At 36.8% G+C, this 18,532-nt stretch overlaps 1 protein-coding gene across 8 annotated transcripts in view; it reads right to left on the bottom strand.

Moving 5' to 3' along the window:
- GABBR2 (gamma-aminobutyric acid type B receptor subunit 2) overlaps positions 1-18,532 on the bottom strand; it is a 492,905-nt gene that overhangs the window by 228,148 nt on the left and 246,225 nt on the right. For all 8 annotated transcript variants that reach the window (XM_068671237.1, XM_068671240.1, XM_068671241.1 and 5 more), the window contains 3 exons: positions 12,193-12,258; positions 3,587-3,778; positions 2,386-2,622 (listed from right to left, as the gene is read on the bottom strand). In XM_068671237.1, coding sequence (XP_068527338.1) covers positions 2,386-2,622; positions 3,587-3,778; positions 12,193-12,258 — 495 coding nt within the window. The remainder of the gene's footprint in view (positions 1-2,385; positions 2,623-3,586; positions 3,779-12,192; positions 12,259-18,532) is intronic.

Raw genomic sequence — 18,532 nt, 5'->3', positions numbered from 1 at the left:
TAGACTGAGTAATATAAAGTCTAAAAATATTTCTGGTAGGATTCAATCTGTTCCTTCAAGTTTCTGAACATTGCAATGCAAAACTTTAATGTCTGCTATGAAACTCTTCTTCACATGTTCTAAAAAACCTTAAGTATTGTTTGATCTAATTAAAACATAAGAAAATGTAGCTGGTGTTGATTTTTATTATCTCCTTAACTTTTTGATTAATATATATTTTTTAGAACATGAAATATGATCCTTTATAGATTAGAAGACAGAAAGTAAATTTAATATTGCTAAGTACTCAAAAACAAACAAACAAGCAAATATAATCTATGTTTATCGATATATATATATATATATCACTGATGTATATTTAGTCTGTGCATTGTTACAATGACTTGGTGAACCAATCTTTAAAATAAACATTTTATTAAGTTCCTCAGACAAGTACTAAACACACTGAATAAACCTGCAGTAAGTGCTTTAGAAAACATTATACCTGAAGAAATAAAGTTTATCAACATGATCGAATATTTTTGGCAAAATTTTGATTCATTCCCTCTGCAAGAGGAGGCATTTCATATTTGATTTTTTGCTGGTGTCTCTAGAAGTAACAAAAAAGACCCATCTACATCTTAGAGGTGTTTTGTGTGTGTTTGTGTGCATGTGTGTGTTTTGCAGCTGTTGTTGTTTGTTTGTTTTTTCCCCTTTGGGGTGGAGAGAGGCTGGGCAAAGGGTAGGTGTTTAGTCATAAGATGGTAATTAAGCAGTGCTAATGAGATTTATCAATTTACTACAATGTGCTGACAAGACAAAAACAACAGGCCAAAAGGTTGGGGGGGGGGTTAAAAAAAAAAAAAAAAAGGTAAAAGAGCTACATGGCCACTATACAGTTTCACAGATACTGTGCCTTGAGTAACTCAGGACTCTCATTTGAGTCCCTGTATTGTCTGGTTTACGGCTGCCACTGACTGACAGATTTATCAAAGATTCAGTCCTGCTATAATGCAACAGGATACCCCAGAACTGAACAAGTTTTTTACTGAAGCCTTCAGCTAAACACAGTGTAAAAAATAAATATATATATACATATATATATATTGTACAGGCAACTAGATTCTAGTATTGCCTTGCCATCTGATTGTTTATTATTTACAAATCCTAAATTAGTTTCATTCGAATAGTGACATATAGCAGTTTTTTTTAGCAATTGATATGGACACCAAAAAGTTGAGCCTGCTTCATTGTTCATAACTATACTTTGACATTTCCTCCTTGAAACCATTTGTGACATGTATGACAACCTTAGTTCTGCTGCTTCAACATGTTTTGAGGTTTACTGATATCCAAGACAATTTACATTAACTCAGGGACAGAACGTGACAAGCTACTGCACAGCAGCAGAAATGATGCTAATTCTCTGCATCTGCATGCTCTTGCTGCAGAGACGTTCCTAAAAGCATTCCTTGCATGCACCACTGAGTTACACTTTTCTTCAAAACTCCGATTTCCTTATCTAACTATGTAGCAGGACAAGTATGTTGCATAACAAAATGGGTTCTAGGAGCTTCTCTCATTTACTATTTACTACATATATTACATTATTGGAAAGTGTGAAGACCATTCTCCCTGAAATGAAGTCCGTTCAGCTCTCCTGGTGATGTAGACTCTCTTCAATATGTTTGAAGAGCTCTGCAGACTCTCTTCAATATGTTTGTTCCTTTAACTTCTGACCGATGTCTCAAATACATTTAAGCAATTAAGAAGTTTTAGGGCTACACTGCTTATTGCCTCTTTTACTCTGCTAAAAAAAAAATAGAGGTAGTGCAAAACCAAACCAAACCAAACCAAAAACAAACCAAACCCTACTATGAATTTGCAATGGTGCAATTGAAAACAGAATGAGATTATTACTACATGTGACCAGCTTTTCAGTCATAGACATGCTTTGTACTTGACTGTGAAAGAATACAAATTTTAAATACAGGTAAATGGTTACTGAAATATATTGGAGGATTTTTTAGGATTTAAAGCACTGGAGTCGGAGACATTAATGTACTATAACCTATTACTGAAAATAAAAGATGGGAGAAATAGGTGTTTTCAGATCACACCCCAGCTACTCCTCAGCTGTATAAACAGTCACTTAAAAATGTTACTGCAGCTTGCAAAACTAGTGGTTTCCTTAATACAAATCTGAGTTGTTAATTCAGATCACATCCATGCTTAAAAATCTGATAAGTGAGTAATTGAACAGTATCATCTCTCAGCACCACAAGGTGGTAATGAACAATACTCTTAAGGCATCCGCATTAATTGTGAAGATAAAGTAGAACTGAGGAAGCTCTGAAGATAAAGGAAAAACAGAGGTGTTTTTTTTTGTTTTTTTTTTTGACTTACCGTTACTCCAAAGAAGTTGGTTTCATTCATAGCATCCAAAAAAATTTTGCCAAGTTTGTGATTTGTATAGTTAAAATCTTCAATTTTTTGGTGCTTGTTGGTGGCATTGAGATACTTCATTGCCCGCTGCAGAGTCTTGGCAATCACCCATATTCCATCATAGGCATAACCATGAAATTTGCTGGATTGCCCATCACCTCGTTTAGCATTGTATTCCCTTTCATATTGCTGTGGAGTCTGCAGAGGAGAAAAAAATCAGTCTTACTTCAATACTTAACATTTTACAGATTTGGGTCCAAATCTACACCATGAACTGTGTGCTCCAAATTAGATGTTTGCATGACTAATATAGAAAAGGCAACCAAAGAAAGAAGCAAAAAATTCCAAAAACATGCTGCTTGAGTTACAGACTGGTGGTGGGGCCAGAAGGGGGATAGAGACAAAAAGACTGAAATGCAGTTGTTGGGCTTCTCTGTATGAAGGACAACTTTGTTTGTTTTGCTTTCATACAGAAAGTTTTAGTTCAACCAAAGCTGTCAGCCTGGGGTGCATATTGGTGAGCCATAATACCAAAACATATTAAGTCTGTATCCCTGCAAATTATTGCTCTGATTACATTCTATAGGATAATGCAAATCAATTAATCTTCATTTAAGCAACTATTTGCTTAATGTGCAATTATTTAAGTGGCAATTTGTGTACATTTTACAAGTTTACTATGCTCTTTATGGTGTGCTCTGTTATGATGAGTTGCCTTTTTGTAAAGTTCCCTTTCGTGCTCAGTCAGCAAGGCATGAAAGACAACAGATGAAAAAAGATGAAAAGCAGCAAAATCAGGCATGTTTATTCATTGGCTAGAGTTTGCATGCATTTGTACTATGATAAAATGTTATGTACTTTATGGAAATGCCACATACATGTTTACAGCAAGCCCCACCACCAGCCCCCAGTTCTGAGTTACATATCACCAATAAGATCAGCCATTTGCAGGATTAGGGATAAACATAAGAGTTTTCTATTTCTGTGCTCAGTTATACTAATTTGCCACGATGTAGCATGTGCATCATTTGCCATGTGTAGCATGAACACCAACTCTGCAGAAGCATCTTGTAACTTGACCTTTTTCCTCCATGCTTTATTGTGCCATGATGTTTTGAGACCACTGACTGTATGAAAAAATAGCTGGAGGAAAAATACTAACCCTTCCTGATATGGTCTTTATCATTTTTGAACTGAGAGGCTCAAAATCCACTCCAATATAACCTTCCATGGCTGCAAGAAGATTTTTGCTGAGACACTGTGAGGAATTAATCCAGGATTCCCACCAAAGGTTTTCATACCACCCTGGAATAATCCACTGATATTTGCTGCCATACATTTCTTCGTCATAAGCCTACAATGAAAGAAAAATAGAAAAGTTAATAGATATTTTAATACACATATTAAACATAAAGAATATTGTTTATTTTGTTTTTCATCATTAATGAAGTAATGGCCTGACTGAAGAACACACAAGTATTTAGAGCAGTTTAGAATAATTACTTGCTGACAATGAATACCTCTTTCTTGAAGATTCCTGTCTTTAAAATTAAGGTCATGAGAAGAAAATTCAATAAAATCTATTTTGCTTCCAGTAGAACATTTATTCAAAATGCAAGGAATAAACTATTGGATTCTAAAACCAGGAGGGATAAAGAGGAACACTGGCAGAAGGCACCATGTTTCCATAAGAAATTTTACTTCACATAGCTTTTACATTGTGGTAGGACCACCATGCTAACATATTTAAGCTAAATTATTATCAGACTAAAAAGCACATAAAACAGGGTGAGGTTAAACAAGAAAACATAGATCCTAGACACCATCAAATCCCAACATTGAAAATATGAATGGCACGACTGTGATAAAATAGAGACCACAGGGACACTAAGTAAACACTTTCTTCTGATGAGCTTTAATCAATGGTCAACCAATAAAGCAAGCAAACCTCTGTGATTTTTTTTTCCAGCATGATAATTCTTCAGGTGAAATTCTAGATTGTTTGAATACTGAATACAGCCTATTGTATTTCAAGATACTGAGATGATGATGATCCCTTTTAAATACACAGAAGAAAATAAACAGAAGTATTTTCTTAATAGGCACATATGCTGGTGTACCTAAAAGCTGATCTATTCACAATAGATATTTTATTGTGAAGAATGTTCTAGGATAAAGTTAGCGAATTATATTTCAGATGTTTCTCTCGCTGTCTTGTAACTAGATAGTTTTCTTTTGACACTTCAGGTAGACTCGATTTCAAACAGCAGTCTTTATGCTTCTTTGGTTTTAATATAAGCAATACTGGAGATACAAGACATATTAGATTAAAAAAAAACCAAACCAACAAACAGTTTTTATAAATACGTGGTGCAACTTTAAAGCTCTTAACTGGAAAACCTCTAACTCTTTACAGAATCTTTATAACAGTAGAAGAAAGGAACTATGAGAATGCAAAGAGGAAATATTATTCACTCAGAGCATAACTGCTTTGAAAAGTATCCCAAAGATCTTCCCCAAAGCCTATCAGATATATAAAGATGAATAGCAAAAAGTACAACATAGGAGAGCCTCCTAAATATATTAATAGTAAAATTAAAATTGGGCTTGAAATCTGTTACAATGGCGCAAACTCAGTTCAGAGATGTATTATGCATAAAGCAGTTTTGTTTGGCCCCTGGTTGCAAGAGCTGATGTTCAGCCAAAATCAAATTTCATGCATTTGTATACGGTGCTGCTCGAAAGTGCTTCTGGTCTGAAACCCAGTGTCTGCCATCTCACATGTTATCATACAATTCACTTAAATTACTTGTCTTTGTCTCTCTTTTTAATTCTATCCTTCCAGAAATACATCTGTTTTTGTTTTCCTGTCCATCTCTGCTCCTTCTACTGATACAGTGACACTGCATCCCATGTCCACCTTTGAAGAAAATAGCAATTTCATCCACCAATACCTTCTGATGTCCAAACAAGTTTCTTCTACACAATGAGGTGATTCAAGACCTTTCAGTCATATAGTGTCTTTTATTTGTCAGTTTTCAAATCACTGAGAACACAAATTAACAAAGAATGGCACTTCTAGAGAAGGGCAGGCTTTGACAGCTTCCTCTGCTCTATACAGATTGAAGTATCAAACCATATGTTGCAGGGAATTATTAGCTATGAAGTATCCTGAAACTGGAGCTGTTGGAATTATTCTGTTTGCATGAGCACTTGACTCTGTCTTCTACATAATCTGGAAATGGCCTAGGATATTGTGTAAAAATTAAAAGTTTCCAAATGACCAGAAATTCCATCCTTGAAAATGAGGGATCATTCCCAACAAGGCTGTGGTGAAACTTTACCATACCTGCAAGAATCTGGTTAAATATTTAGATTTTGCTAACCAAAAAAAAAAAAAAAAAAAAAAGTGTTGGCAACTATTCCTTTCAGATCTGGTGGAATGACAGAGCTGGAAGAGTGACCTGAGGAAGCCAAAAGGAGGAGGAACAATATTAGTTCCCTCAAAGCTGAGCACCATGTCACTTTTCCAGTGATAGCACAACGAGTGCTTTGGCTTAAAGAAGACTTCGAGTGTATTTCAAAATATTGGTTGGTTGGTTGGTTGGTAGGTTTAGTTGTTTTGGTTGTTTTCCCCACAGTTTCATCCCTGTTGATTCTGCTGCATGGCGATGATTCTGATGCTTGAAAGATGCATTTCCTTGACATGAAACATACGGATCTTTCTTGAGCTGTTTGATTGCACACAGATCACCTCTTACAGGTTTCAGATTCTATGAGAAAGATTTATTGGCACAAAAGAGCAGGGTAGAGAAGGCTTACAAATGCATTCTACAATCAGAACAGTGTAAAGTAGTTACAGCGTCTTCCCCAACCTTCCTGTATGCCCTATGTAGGCTACAGAACCCTAAGTTACTGCCAAGCACCTAGAGAAATATCCTCAGTATTTTCTGCCCTTGTGAGACTGAATTTTGTATTTTTTTATAAAACCTTATAATTCTTGTTTGAATCCATAAAGAGATACTTATTTAGAAAAAAAAAATATATATATATATAAATATATATATATATATATTTTGGAACTGTAAAATGCTTGGTGAGGTAGAAACTCTGGCTCAGCGCTTTATACATCTATTTTGTGCTTTATACACCCTGTCCCTTCTGTCAAAAACTCACATTAACAAACAGAGCTGCTGCCAGAAATTAGCCAAAGATGAGATGATCAATGAAACATTTTTTTTTGCACTTACAAATGGCCATACTTAAAGGTTAACTGACTATTTAAATGATTTTTAAAATGTAAGCTTAACTGAGCCTTATAGGAATTAGATACAAACAGCTTTTAATAATGTGCCAAAATTAAATCTAATTTCTAAAGTGTATTATGCTGGAGATTTTGATTAATTATGACTATAGAGCAAGTTTGAAGAAATTGTTTTATTCTATTAAGGGCATAAAGAAATCAGGACAAAAGACAAGCAGGCACCATGCACTTCTTAAAGAGACCCTTGCTATTAATTAGTTTTAGAATAAGCTAATTAACAGAATTACTTACATGTTATGAAATGATTAATTTATTAATCAGACTGTAAGGGATGTAAGGTTGAAGAAGATATACTATACTATTTGTGCATGACAGAGAACTTTAGTTTTAACTATGAAGTGGTTCTCAGGGTATCAGCAGAGATGTTGATTCTTCTCTTTGATTGCTTTGTACAATGGGCTTGCATTACTCAAAACAGGAGCAACACATTCATAAAAAGCTACAGGTTATCTTTGCTGGTGCCGAATCTGCATTCATATGCAAATGAAAGTCTGCTCCAGTTTAAAAGAAAACAGCAGCAACAACAAAACACACTTAATTCTGTAAGGAAACATTTCTACACCCTTCTAAAAAAAGGCTTTGCTCTTAGTTGAGCTTTTGCCTTTGCTAATGGAACCATTACACTGAATATCGTTAGGATTTTATCTGCAAGCTATTTTATGGATGCTGCCTTATTTCAAATTTCATGATATCTAAAACAGAGCATAGCACATTCTGTGTTCATTTAAAACGCTCATCTTCAACACATATATGGAATGCTATTAGAGACAAACTGGTAGGAAATGTGTAATAAGCAAGCCAAAAAAAAAAAAAAAATCATTGTGAGAAATAACAATGCCTCTTAGTAGTTAAAGAAAGCCAGTTTTGCTTTCAACATCTCAGATCTGAGATCAAGTGGAAATCAAAAAGATGAATCACCTCAGCCTCTGTAAGAAAGCTTTCTGTGTGTAGGAAACAAATACTGGTGTATTGTGCAAAAGTGGCTGCAAAACCTCACCCCCGTTGTCTTTCCATCATGTTTCCATCATGTCAGCATGTACACATCCAACATCCCACCTCTACAAAATGCCTGTAGACTTCTGAACTGCAATGAACCTCCATCTGTTTCTCATTAAAAATCAATGGTGCCTTTAATTCCAAAGCAGAGACTCAGCAGTAAAATTCTATGAGCTCAAGGAGAGTAGAATCCAATCCTTCTGTATCAACAGGCCTGATTAAGCCTTGTTTTCCTCCTATATTCACCTTTTTTAACTGTCTTCAGACAGATAATTGTGTCAGCTAGGCTGACTTGATGTGCATGTGGCTATACTTCATTATCCCTATAGCTTAAAGATGATATGTGGAAAAATTCTCACTAAGTTTTTTAGACAAATTTTGTGCAGAATTTGAAGTTTTCATTGGGAATATAGTGCAGTTGCATGTCAATCCAATTTCAAATGAAAAACAAAACAAAACAAAACTTGACAATGGTCCAACATAGCTGAACATTTTGATTCTTCAATTGTTAAGTTTTGAGCAAAATACCCTTATTTTTATTCCACTAAAAAATATCACATTCATCCCACTGAAGTGAAAACAATGGAAAGCTAGGATTTCCCACTGAATTACAATTGCTAACTTCTTTCGACACTCATGTTAAATGAATAGCCAAGATTATTTAAACCATACAATCATAGAATATGCTGAGTTGGAAGGGACCCTTAAGGATCATCAAGTCCAACTCCTGGCACTGCACTGGTCTACCTAAAAGTTTAGACCATGTGACTAAGTGCACAGCACAATCGCTTCTTAAATTCAGACACGCTTGGTGCAGTGACTGCTTCACTGGGGAGCCTGTTCCAGTGTGCAACCACCCTCTCGGTGAAGAACCTCTTCTTGATGTCCAGCCTAAACTTCCCCTGCCTCAGCTTGACACCGTTCCCACTGGTCCTATCACTGGTAATTACAGAGAATAGGTCAGCGCCTGGCTCTCCACCCCCCCTTGTGAGGAAGTTGTAGACTGCAGTGAGGTCTCTCCTCAGCCTCCTCTTCTCCAGGCTGAACAGGCCCAGTGACCTCAGCCACTCCTCATATGTCTTCCCCTCTAGACCCTTCACCATTTTTGTTGCCCTCCTCTGCACACTCCAACAGTTTAACGTCCTCTTTGTACTGTGGTGCCCAGACCTGCGCACAGGACTCGAGGTGAGGCCTCACAAGCGCAGAGTAGAGCGGGACAATCACTTCCCTCGACCAACTAGCAATGCCATGCTCAATGCACCCCAGGATATGGGTGGCCCTACTGGCTGCCAGGGCACACTGCTGGCTCATATTCAACTTGCTGTCAACCACAACCCTCAGATCCCTCTCTGCAGGGCTGCTCTCGTCGAAGACGTCTCAGCGTCTCGTTGCCCAGTCTGTATGTCTGTGTTCTCATCATCCCTCTCAGCGTACCGTCGCTCAGTCTGTGTGTATAGCCAGGGTTGCCCTGTCTCAGGTGCAGGACCCGGCACTTGCTTTGGTTAAACTTCATGTGGTTGGTGATTGCCCAGCTCTCCAATCTGTCCAGATGTCTCTGCAAGGCCTTTCCACCCTCATCATAGACCACAACTCCTCCAAGTTTGGTGTTGTCGGCAAATTTTCTCAAAACATCTTCTAGTCCTACATTCAAATCATTTATAAAAACATTGAAGAGGACTGGCCCTAAAATGGAGCCTTGAGGGACCCCACTAGTGACCACCCGCCAGCCTGATGTGGCCCCATTTACCACAACCCTTTGAGCCCTACCCGTCAGCCAACTGCTCACCACCCATTGTATGATGTTTTTGTTTAGTTGTATGCTGGACATTTTGTCCAGTAGGATCCTATGGGAAACCGTGTCAAAAGCCTTGCTGAAGTCCAAAAAGATCACATCATCTGGTTTCTCTTGATCGACTGGATGGGTGATCTTATCATAAAAGGGAATCAAATTTGTTAGGCAGGACCTACCCTTCATGAACCCACGTTGGCTGGGACCAATGACTGCATTGTCCCCCAGGTGCGCTTCAGTAACTTCAAGGATCATCTTCATAATTTTACCAGGTACTGATGTGAAACTGACAGGCCTGTAATTGCTAGGGTCTTCTTTCTTGCCCTTCTTGAAAACTTGCACAACATTTGCCAGCTTCCAGTCTACTGGAAGCCATCATAGGAAACATCTGCTAATGTTCACCTAGGCTTGAATTAGTCCTGTAATGTTTTTAAAGTTTCCACTGAATTAGATTACCTTTTAGTCCGTTTATCGTTATGTGCAATGCTTCCTGCATGTGTATATGCATGTGTGTGCAAGGAACATCCAGGTAAAATGAAAATGAGCATATAACCTCTAATGGAAGTCCCGAGGAAACCTCACAGCGTATGATTGTTGAATCCAGCCAGAAAACCGAGGCATACTTTAAAGACTTTGCCACCTACATAAATCATTAGCAAATAGTATTCCTGTTATAACCACCATCAGAAATGCATATATATATATTTTCCACCGGTACAATAGCCCCTCTCTCTAACAAACCTAAAGCTCTGTTATATTCTGAAAAATATAACAGGGAATCACAAACAAAACCTGTCTGAAGTTACACCTGAGGAAAGGGGTTAAAAAACTTGACATAACTAAGTTATTGTGCTCTTAGACACATAGCTGTAGGAGTGCATGAGTCAACAATATATTTTATGACTAATAACAAGCTTTCTGACACATTGTAGTGTATTAATATATAAATGACCTACTTTGAACTGCCCTCTCCTGCATTCAGTCACCTGCTGAAATTCTCATATTAATACATTTATTAAAGCATAAATACATAATCTCTTGGTTTTCTCTAGGCTCCAGAAAAAAAAAAAAAATCCACCTTATTATTTTTGACACTAATGTACTTTAGAAGAAGCCGTCACTCTTGAAACTTGAATTACGCATGCTTCCTGTGTTAGTACTAAACTGTTCCTGTAGAAAGCTGCACCAAGCTTTTGTGTTCAAGAGACAGTCCCTGCCTTAAGTCCTTCAGACTCTTCAACCCCCAGTATGGACAAGAAGACACTTTGCCCATGAGGATTTCTAGGATTTCTTCAGTGTCCTCATGGATACACAAACATGGAACAGAACTGTAGAGGAAAGCAATAACATACTAAGGGCAGTGACCTTTGTAAGGCCAAAAACTTGCCAAGTACTGTGTTGGCAGACAGCTGTGATTAGGACACCTCAGCTAGACAAATGAAGCCCATTCACCAGAGATCTGTGGAGGATGTGTGCCATGGAAAGAACCTTCTTTCTTGCAGGAATGGAAAAATTGAAGATTATCTTTGTCGATCCAATTTAAATGCTGGAACAAAAAGATCTATATATAAAGACCAATCAGAGCTGAGCAGAATGAAGAACCAAACAATGCTTTCCATTTCCTTTTGGATGCAAACAGATTTTGCTCCTTCCAAACATATTCTGCAATAGCTCCTTTCCAAATTTTGCCAGCAACTATGACAGATGCTGAATAAGAGCCAACATATGTCTGAGGCACATGTAGCACTCAGATTTTGAACATTTGCCTTTCCTTTCTTTGCTTGGATAGGCAACTTTGTCTCTCTAAGAGAACATCGAAAGACACCCTCTGAAGCTTAAGTACCATCATTATTGCTTTTTCACTATACTCTTTGTGTTATTGGCCATACTGAATTAATCTGGTTATTTAGACTAATAATTCAATATTAATACAAAATTAAGTCCACTAAAATCTGCCTATATCTGGGGTTCATTTATTTATTGATCAGATTAAAAAACAAAACAAACAAAAAAAACCCTTACATTTTACTCCTGCTTCTTTCAATGGCAATCAGACTGTTTGCAGCACATTCAAATACATACAAACAAATGGTGAAGATATATTCAGTGAAATTATATATGCTGGTCTTACTACATTTCTTTTAATTCAAATCCTTTATAGTTTTACAAAGTAATATTTTCTTTCAGTAAGAATATGTCAAATGTATGGTAAGTGGGAAGTGAATGGTGGCTATGCAATTAATAGCATTTTGGGTAGCAGAAATAGAGTTGTTTGGTTAACCTCTAGAGGAACTGTTTGATTTTTTTTATTCTTCCAGAGCAAAACATGCAAAAATACGTATATGCAGAACAGAATGCAGCTCTTTGACACGATGTAAATCTGGCAGTTCTCTGCATCTGTGGCTACATGTACAACTACATAAACAAGTGTTTCCTATGACCTGACATGAAGTTCAATCTGGCATTTAATTCCATAACAGGAAAGCAGAAATAAAATCTAACCATGAAGGCTGTGACTAAATTCGACTAAAATCAAGTGCAAAGTATTTTATTGAAACAGAAATGGAGCAAAACATATGTAACTGTTTATACTTAAATATATTTTTATTCAAATGTACCACATTTTTATTCTGATATGCAATTGCATATATTTACTTACACAGCAGAAAACTTTCACAGCCATTTCCTCATCAAACTGGCCAAGGATTATCCGAACATCATTACCCTGTAGATTAAATAAGATGCAAGGAAGTTAAATACAGTCACAGCCTTTCCAGAAACAACTTCAGCTGGCCATTCAAATCATGTGGAGAGTTGGAACAGATTACAGCTGCAGACAGCAAAATTCATTCAGAACTATTCCATGTTTTACATGTTCAAGATCTGGAAACAATGCAAAAGGGTTTGAAAAAACGCTTAAGCAATTGCACTTATGAGAAAAAAACTGGAATGTTTATCTTGTGAAATATTACTACTCAAAAACAATAAATTACCAAATATTCTTTTGATGTCTTACAAGATTTTTTCCTTTACTGTTAATTTTGTATATTTAAACATGAAAATGTTTTGAAAATATGTACTTTTTGCTGTTTAGAATCTATGACTTACTTAAAAAGAAATCATTTCACTTTCATATTTAGAAGTATATTAAGAAAATATTCCTAAATTCTGAAGCACATAGAGTTAAGTATTCCTTGAGGAACTGGTCTGGCATTCTTTCACATGAAAAATTATGGCTAACTTCCATAAAATCAAAAGCAGCTTTTTAAAACTTAATATTACCTTTTATTTCACACAAAAGCTGGGTTCTCAGTAATAGGTTGAGCAAATATGATTTTTCATTTCTTTTATAAAATACTGGATTAGAATTACTAATAACTCTTTCCCTCTCCAAGGAAAAAAGAAACAGATGATTCAGTATGAATTTCAGTGGTGAAAAACATTCCAGTTTTAATTAAATCAATTTATCAAAGATTTTCAGTTTAGGTAATTTCTATGTTTATTTCCTGTTCAGTATAAAATACCATTATGGACAGTGAAGAAAAATACTATAATGCGTCTGCAGTTCAGTGCATGAAATTTATCTTAGCATGGTCAAAATGGTAAAATACATAATATGCTTTGCTCATTCTGAACCTGTGCATTTTCAATAAGCCTACTTGTCTTTATTTTTATAGTTAGCCACAGGTTGATAAAGCAATATAAATCTTATTGAAGCAGATTAGATTATTTTTAAACAAATCTAGCAAGGTCATGTGAAACTAAACAAACAAATCACACAAATTATACTCACTGTCACCAGTAGTATTACATTTTTTGTAAAGACAAAAAGTAGATTTAGGAATTAAATGGCTAAAAAGCTCATCGATGTTTTCTAGTTTTCACATTTTAGCAATCATTTTGCTCACTCTTGGAACTCCAAATTGCTTGACCTCTCTGAACATAAGAACACATATCTAATATTTGAAAAATAGTAGGTTTGTTGAAAAAAACAAGTGACACAGCACTGAATTATTAAACTTAAAATTGAATAAATTCCTTTTCATTTTATAACAAGATGAGAACCAGTAATAATAATAACACCACCACCACCAAACAAACAAACTAACAAAAAAAACCACAGGATATGTGCTGTCTCATAGACTAGGAGTGACAGAGGCTGTAGTCAAGATGTACAGGGTAAGAATGCATTTGCAGCATCACTGCTCACTGGCTGTAGACAACTTTTAAACTGAAGTGCCTTCTGGTGGACATACAGTCGTGCCTATGGTACCATGCCTTAAGACATTACTTAAAACTGATTATCACATAAGCCACAACACATTTCCTGTAGTAAATATGCTTTTATAGTAATGCACCATGAGAAGTGTACAGTCCAACCTATTTTTTTCCCCAGAAATATCTTACTCCATTTCAATATTCTTACTGGCTACTGGGATTGTCTTATACTAACATCATTGTGCAACCAGTTTGGCAACAGCACTCAGACCCAAATCTTGCACGTCCAAACACACAGAATCATAGAATCATAGGGTATCCTGAGTTGGAAGGGATCCACAAGGATCACTGAACCCAACTCCTGGCTCCACACAGGACCATCCAAAAAAGAAATTCTATGTTTGAAAGTGCTATCGAAATATGTCATGAACTCCAGCAAGCTCAGTGCTGTGACCCTGAGGAGCCTATCCCAGTGCCTGGGTGAAGAATGGCCTAACACCCAGCCTGACCCTCCCCTGTCCCAGCTCCATGCCGTTCCCTCGGGTCCTGTCGCTGTCCCCAGAGAGCAGAGCTCAGCGCCTGCCCCTCCGCTCCCCTTGTGAGGGAGCTGCAGGCCACCATGAGGCCTCCCCTCAGCCTGCTCTGCTCTGGGCTGAACAAAACAAGGGATCTCAGCTGCTCCTCAAACATCCTGTCCTCTAGACCCTTCACCATCTTTGTAGCCCTCCTTTGGACACTCTCTAATAGTCTTAGGTACTTCTTACACTGTGTTACCCAAAACTGCACACCAGTGAAAAGCATAGCAAGACAATCCCTTTCCCTCGACTGGCTCGCAATGCTGTACCTGATGCACCCCATGACACGACTAGCCCTTTTGGCTACCAGGGCACAATGCTGACTCATGTTTAACTTGCCATTGACCAGAATGCCCAGGTCACTTTCCACAGGGTTGCTCTCCAGCCTCTCTTTCCCAGTCTGTACATACATCCAGGATTGTTCCATGCTTGGTGCAGAATCTGGCACTTGCTCTTGTTGACAAATAGTTCTTGGAACAGTTAGGACAACTTCAATCTCAGAAAGTAAGCTTTTCTCAGAAGAAAATGGAAGAGCAATCTAGACAAAGGTGCTCAGAGGGAGACAAATCAGAGAAGCAGAATGTAGCTCTGGGTAAGCAAGGTACTTTGGGGTGAAGACTCAGAATGAGTCAAGGATGTTGCTAGGTTAAATGGAGAGTATGGGATTGCAGGGTCAAGCTGCCAGTGAACATCTGGTTACTATCTTTTTCTTTGTCCAGCTTCATAATCTATAATTTTAGTTTGTTAGCCTTGGAAGGGAAACGACAAGAGATTCCTCCTGTTTATAAACCATGCAGATATCAATACAATGCCATAAAATGCAGTGTAGGGTTTTTTATGGATTACAGTTTAAAAAGAGTGAATAATTTAGTATGCAACCATTTAACTAAGAATTGTGTGCCAGAACATAAGTAGAAGGAAGTCATTTAGGAAAGTCTGTACAATAGCTCTTCATCTTCCATGCATAACATCTTTCTCTATGCAATGACATGCTCCTCAGCAAGCCTGTTTCTCTCCAACTCTGCTTTTTGCATTTCCGTTCACATTTTTCCCAGATTTGTCCCTAAAGAACTGCATTCAGTGTGGTAAATAAGCCTAGTTCAATTTGAAGCCAGAATTGGGACTGCTGACTGTCCTGTAAAACAGACACTGAAGCTACAAATTCATGTGTCTGGGCATAATTCAAATCTCATGCATAGATTTTATCTGCACTGCAGTTTATCAGAACTGGGTTCATTTCAGTGCTCATGTGCTAGGACATATGTCCACGTTATAGTCTTATGCAAAAAGAGACATCAGACACTTTCTGGCACATAGTTTTTTTCCCTCCTTAGGTCACACTGGTAATTCAACCAGTATGATTTCCTGGCACAGATACATTATTCTCCTACACCAACTCTCATAGGATTGATGCAAATTAACACAGCACAACTCTCTTGTAGGATTCAGAGAGGCCATCCACTGGATCCTAGCAAGTGCTAAGTATTTGGTCTTTTTCATAGAGTTGTACATCGGTTTTATAGAACTGAAGCATATTTGACAGAACAAGTTTTAATTCACGGAACTAGGCAGGTATCTATGAGAAGATTAAAAACATCCCATGGGGAAGGCAACTCACTAAACTATACTTACAAAAAAAAAAAAAAAAAAAAGACCAGAGTTTAGACCATTTGCCAGATGGTGAGCTGTCATAGTTATGCTTCTCAGAGATTAAAGCAGCAATATCAGCATTTAATCTTTGCCCCTCAGTAAGCAATACATATGTTCCTACCCTTTGAACTACAGTTCAGACAAGAAAACTAAGAAAAGCTACACTTCATTTACCCACAGTTGTGTTGGACTCTCCATAAAAATGTTTTATAAATGAAGACTACCACACAGCCTTAAAAGTGAATGATTCTCTTGTTCCCTTCTTTCTTTCTTATGGGGAAGGATATTCTCTAAATATAACGTGTATTTGGCACTGGGTAATACACTGTATTGGCAGCTGGGTAGTATAAACCCTGAGTGAAGGTCAAGACATCTAAGATGCTCTAAGGAGAAAGGAAGAACTTGTCTTCCACTGCCATTTCTGGTATCCCGGATATGAGGCACTCTTTAGCCTCTTCAGTTTTTAAGCACTACATTATGCTGGAATAGGCAGCTATTATTTATTTTATTTTTTTTAGCCTACAGAGCTGTGATCAGATTTTAATCTGTCTCATTTCTAATGAATAACACCACAATGTTGTATTACACAGCTTTCCAGAGAAGGATTGCTGCAATATCTCATCTGCCAGGAAGAGTCAATGTCTTGGCAGGCTCTTTATGAAATATCTAAATCAAACTGCTCAGATACTCTGTCATATTCTCTACCACGTATCTGACAGTCAAGATGTTATCAATAAATCTACTCATAGCTGGGTAGCTTTGTCAATACAGGTATCCACATGTTTTGCCTCCAAAATGCCTGGATGTCCATTTGCAGGTGAGCCTCTAACTTAAGCTATGGAATTACTGGTGGAGAAGGTGAACTGGAGGATTTCAGCTCCCACCTCCACCACCACATTATCTATGTTAGCATGCATGTCACTCGCTTAGATTGAGGCCATATCCAAACCTGTCCTTGGCCCCAAATTTTAAAATTCAATTAACTTGACTGTTAGAATGAGATCATGTTCAGTCAGCATCCAAGACATCTATTGTATTTGGGACATCAGATGGAAACTGTTTCATTCAATTGGAATTCATATATTTCTTTTTTTTTTTTTTTCCCTACATGCAAGATACAAGGCAGTTGAAAGCAGAAGTATTATTACTCATGCAGTTTGCCTGTGCATGCTTAGAATTTTCAAGCGTATTTAAGTTGATGTACTAATGCATATGTTCCAACATCCCTTTCTTTGAGTTACAATTTAAAAATGGCTTTTAAAGACATCCTTAAGCCTAAATTTACTTTCCAATTGTGATTCAAAGAGGCTGGTGTCAATATGTAGTAAAACTTAAGGTATTGCCAGGGAAAATATAGAACATATATTTCTGCATCTCATAATAGATATTTCTATTTTGCATTGCACAATTCTTTATTGTACTGAAATACATTTAATTAATTTAAATTGTGTTTCCTAAAATAAAAGGTATTTTATGTCTATTTACAAATTACAGTAAACAGACACCAGTTTACCAATCTTATGTTTACATCTCCTTGACAAGAATGAACGTTTTCAGAATTGAATAGCTAAGTTATGTACCTAACAAGTGACCATATATTTCTATGAAGAATAAGTGATTGTCTAGATATATGCTTATTTATTGCTTTAGTAATTCATTTTGCAGAGGAAATCAAGAGATAACTTTAAAATATTGTTTGATAGACTCGTCTGGTCTTTCCTATAAAACAAACAATATGTTGTTGACATATGGGAAGGCTGGAATCTCACTGCTTTTTCTAACCTCCTGCCTAAACACACTTGCTTATATGCATCTGTTCTTGTTCTAACATATTGGTTTAAAAATCTGGCTTCAAAGTTCTTAGCTTTCTGATACCATGGGTTAAACACCTGGCCAAAAATGTGGAGTTCACCAACAACACATACTGGAGTCTTTTCAACCACAGATGGGAAATACAAACTGGCTTAAACTGGACACACATATATGGTTCTATATAAACATGATCTTATACTTTAAGCGTTCAAGTTTGCATCTGTAGTATGTAGGAATAACGCACAGTTAGTTTGCCATGCTTCAGACCTTTTCCAGGTAGATTCTGTAGTGTCCTAAACTTATATAGGTTGACATCCTTGTATAAATTTCAGTATTTCAATAGTGTTCAGTCTATTATTATTTTTTCCAGTTTTACACATATTTAAGCATTTGCAGGATTTTGATTATGTATTTTATGTATTTGATGCCATCAGCACCATTTAAAAAAGCTTCCTCTTGCTGCTCAATCATTTTTTCATGTTCATATGCAATCTAAGATTCATAATTCCTATGTCTAGTTTAACGTTGGTTGCACATCATAGTATTGCTAAAATATAGTTTTAATTTTACCAGATGCCAAGAACCTAAAAAATCATTATAAGAGAGAGATGCTAAATTATTCTGTCAAATTTCTCTTTTTTTTTCTCTACTATTCATATGATATAATGCAAATCGCTATAAGCAAATAATTCAATCTAGAATGCTATGAAGCTAATGGAAAGATGCTCAGTGTTTCAGTACATG

This window comes from Anas acuta, chromosome 2, assembly GCF_963932015.1.
Source record: "Anas acuta chromosome 2, bAnaAcu1.1, whole genome shotgun sequence".
NCBI lineage: Eukaryota > Metazoa > Chordata > Aves > Anseriformes > Anatidae > Anas > Anas acuta.
Note: the sequence above shows the minus strand (reverse complement) of the source record. Positions and strands in the feature narration are given on the sequence as shown.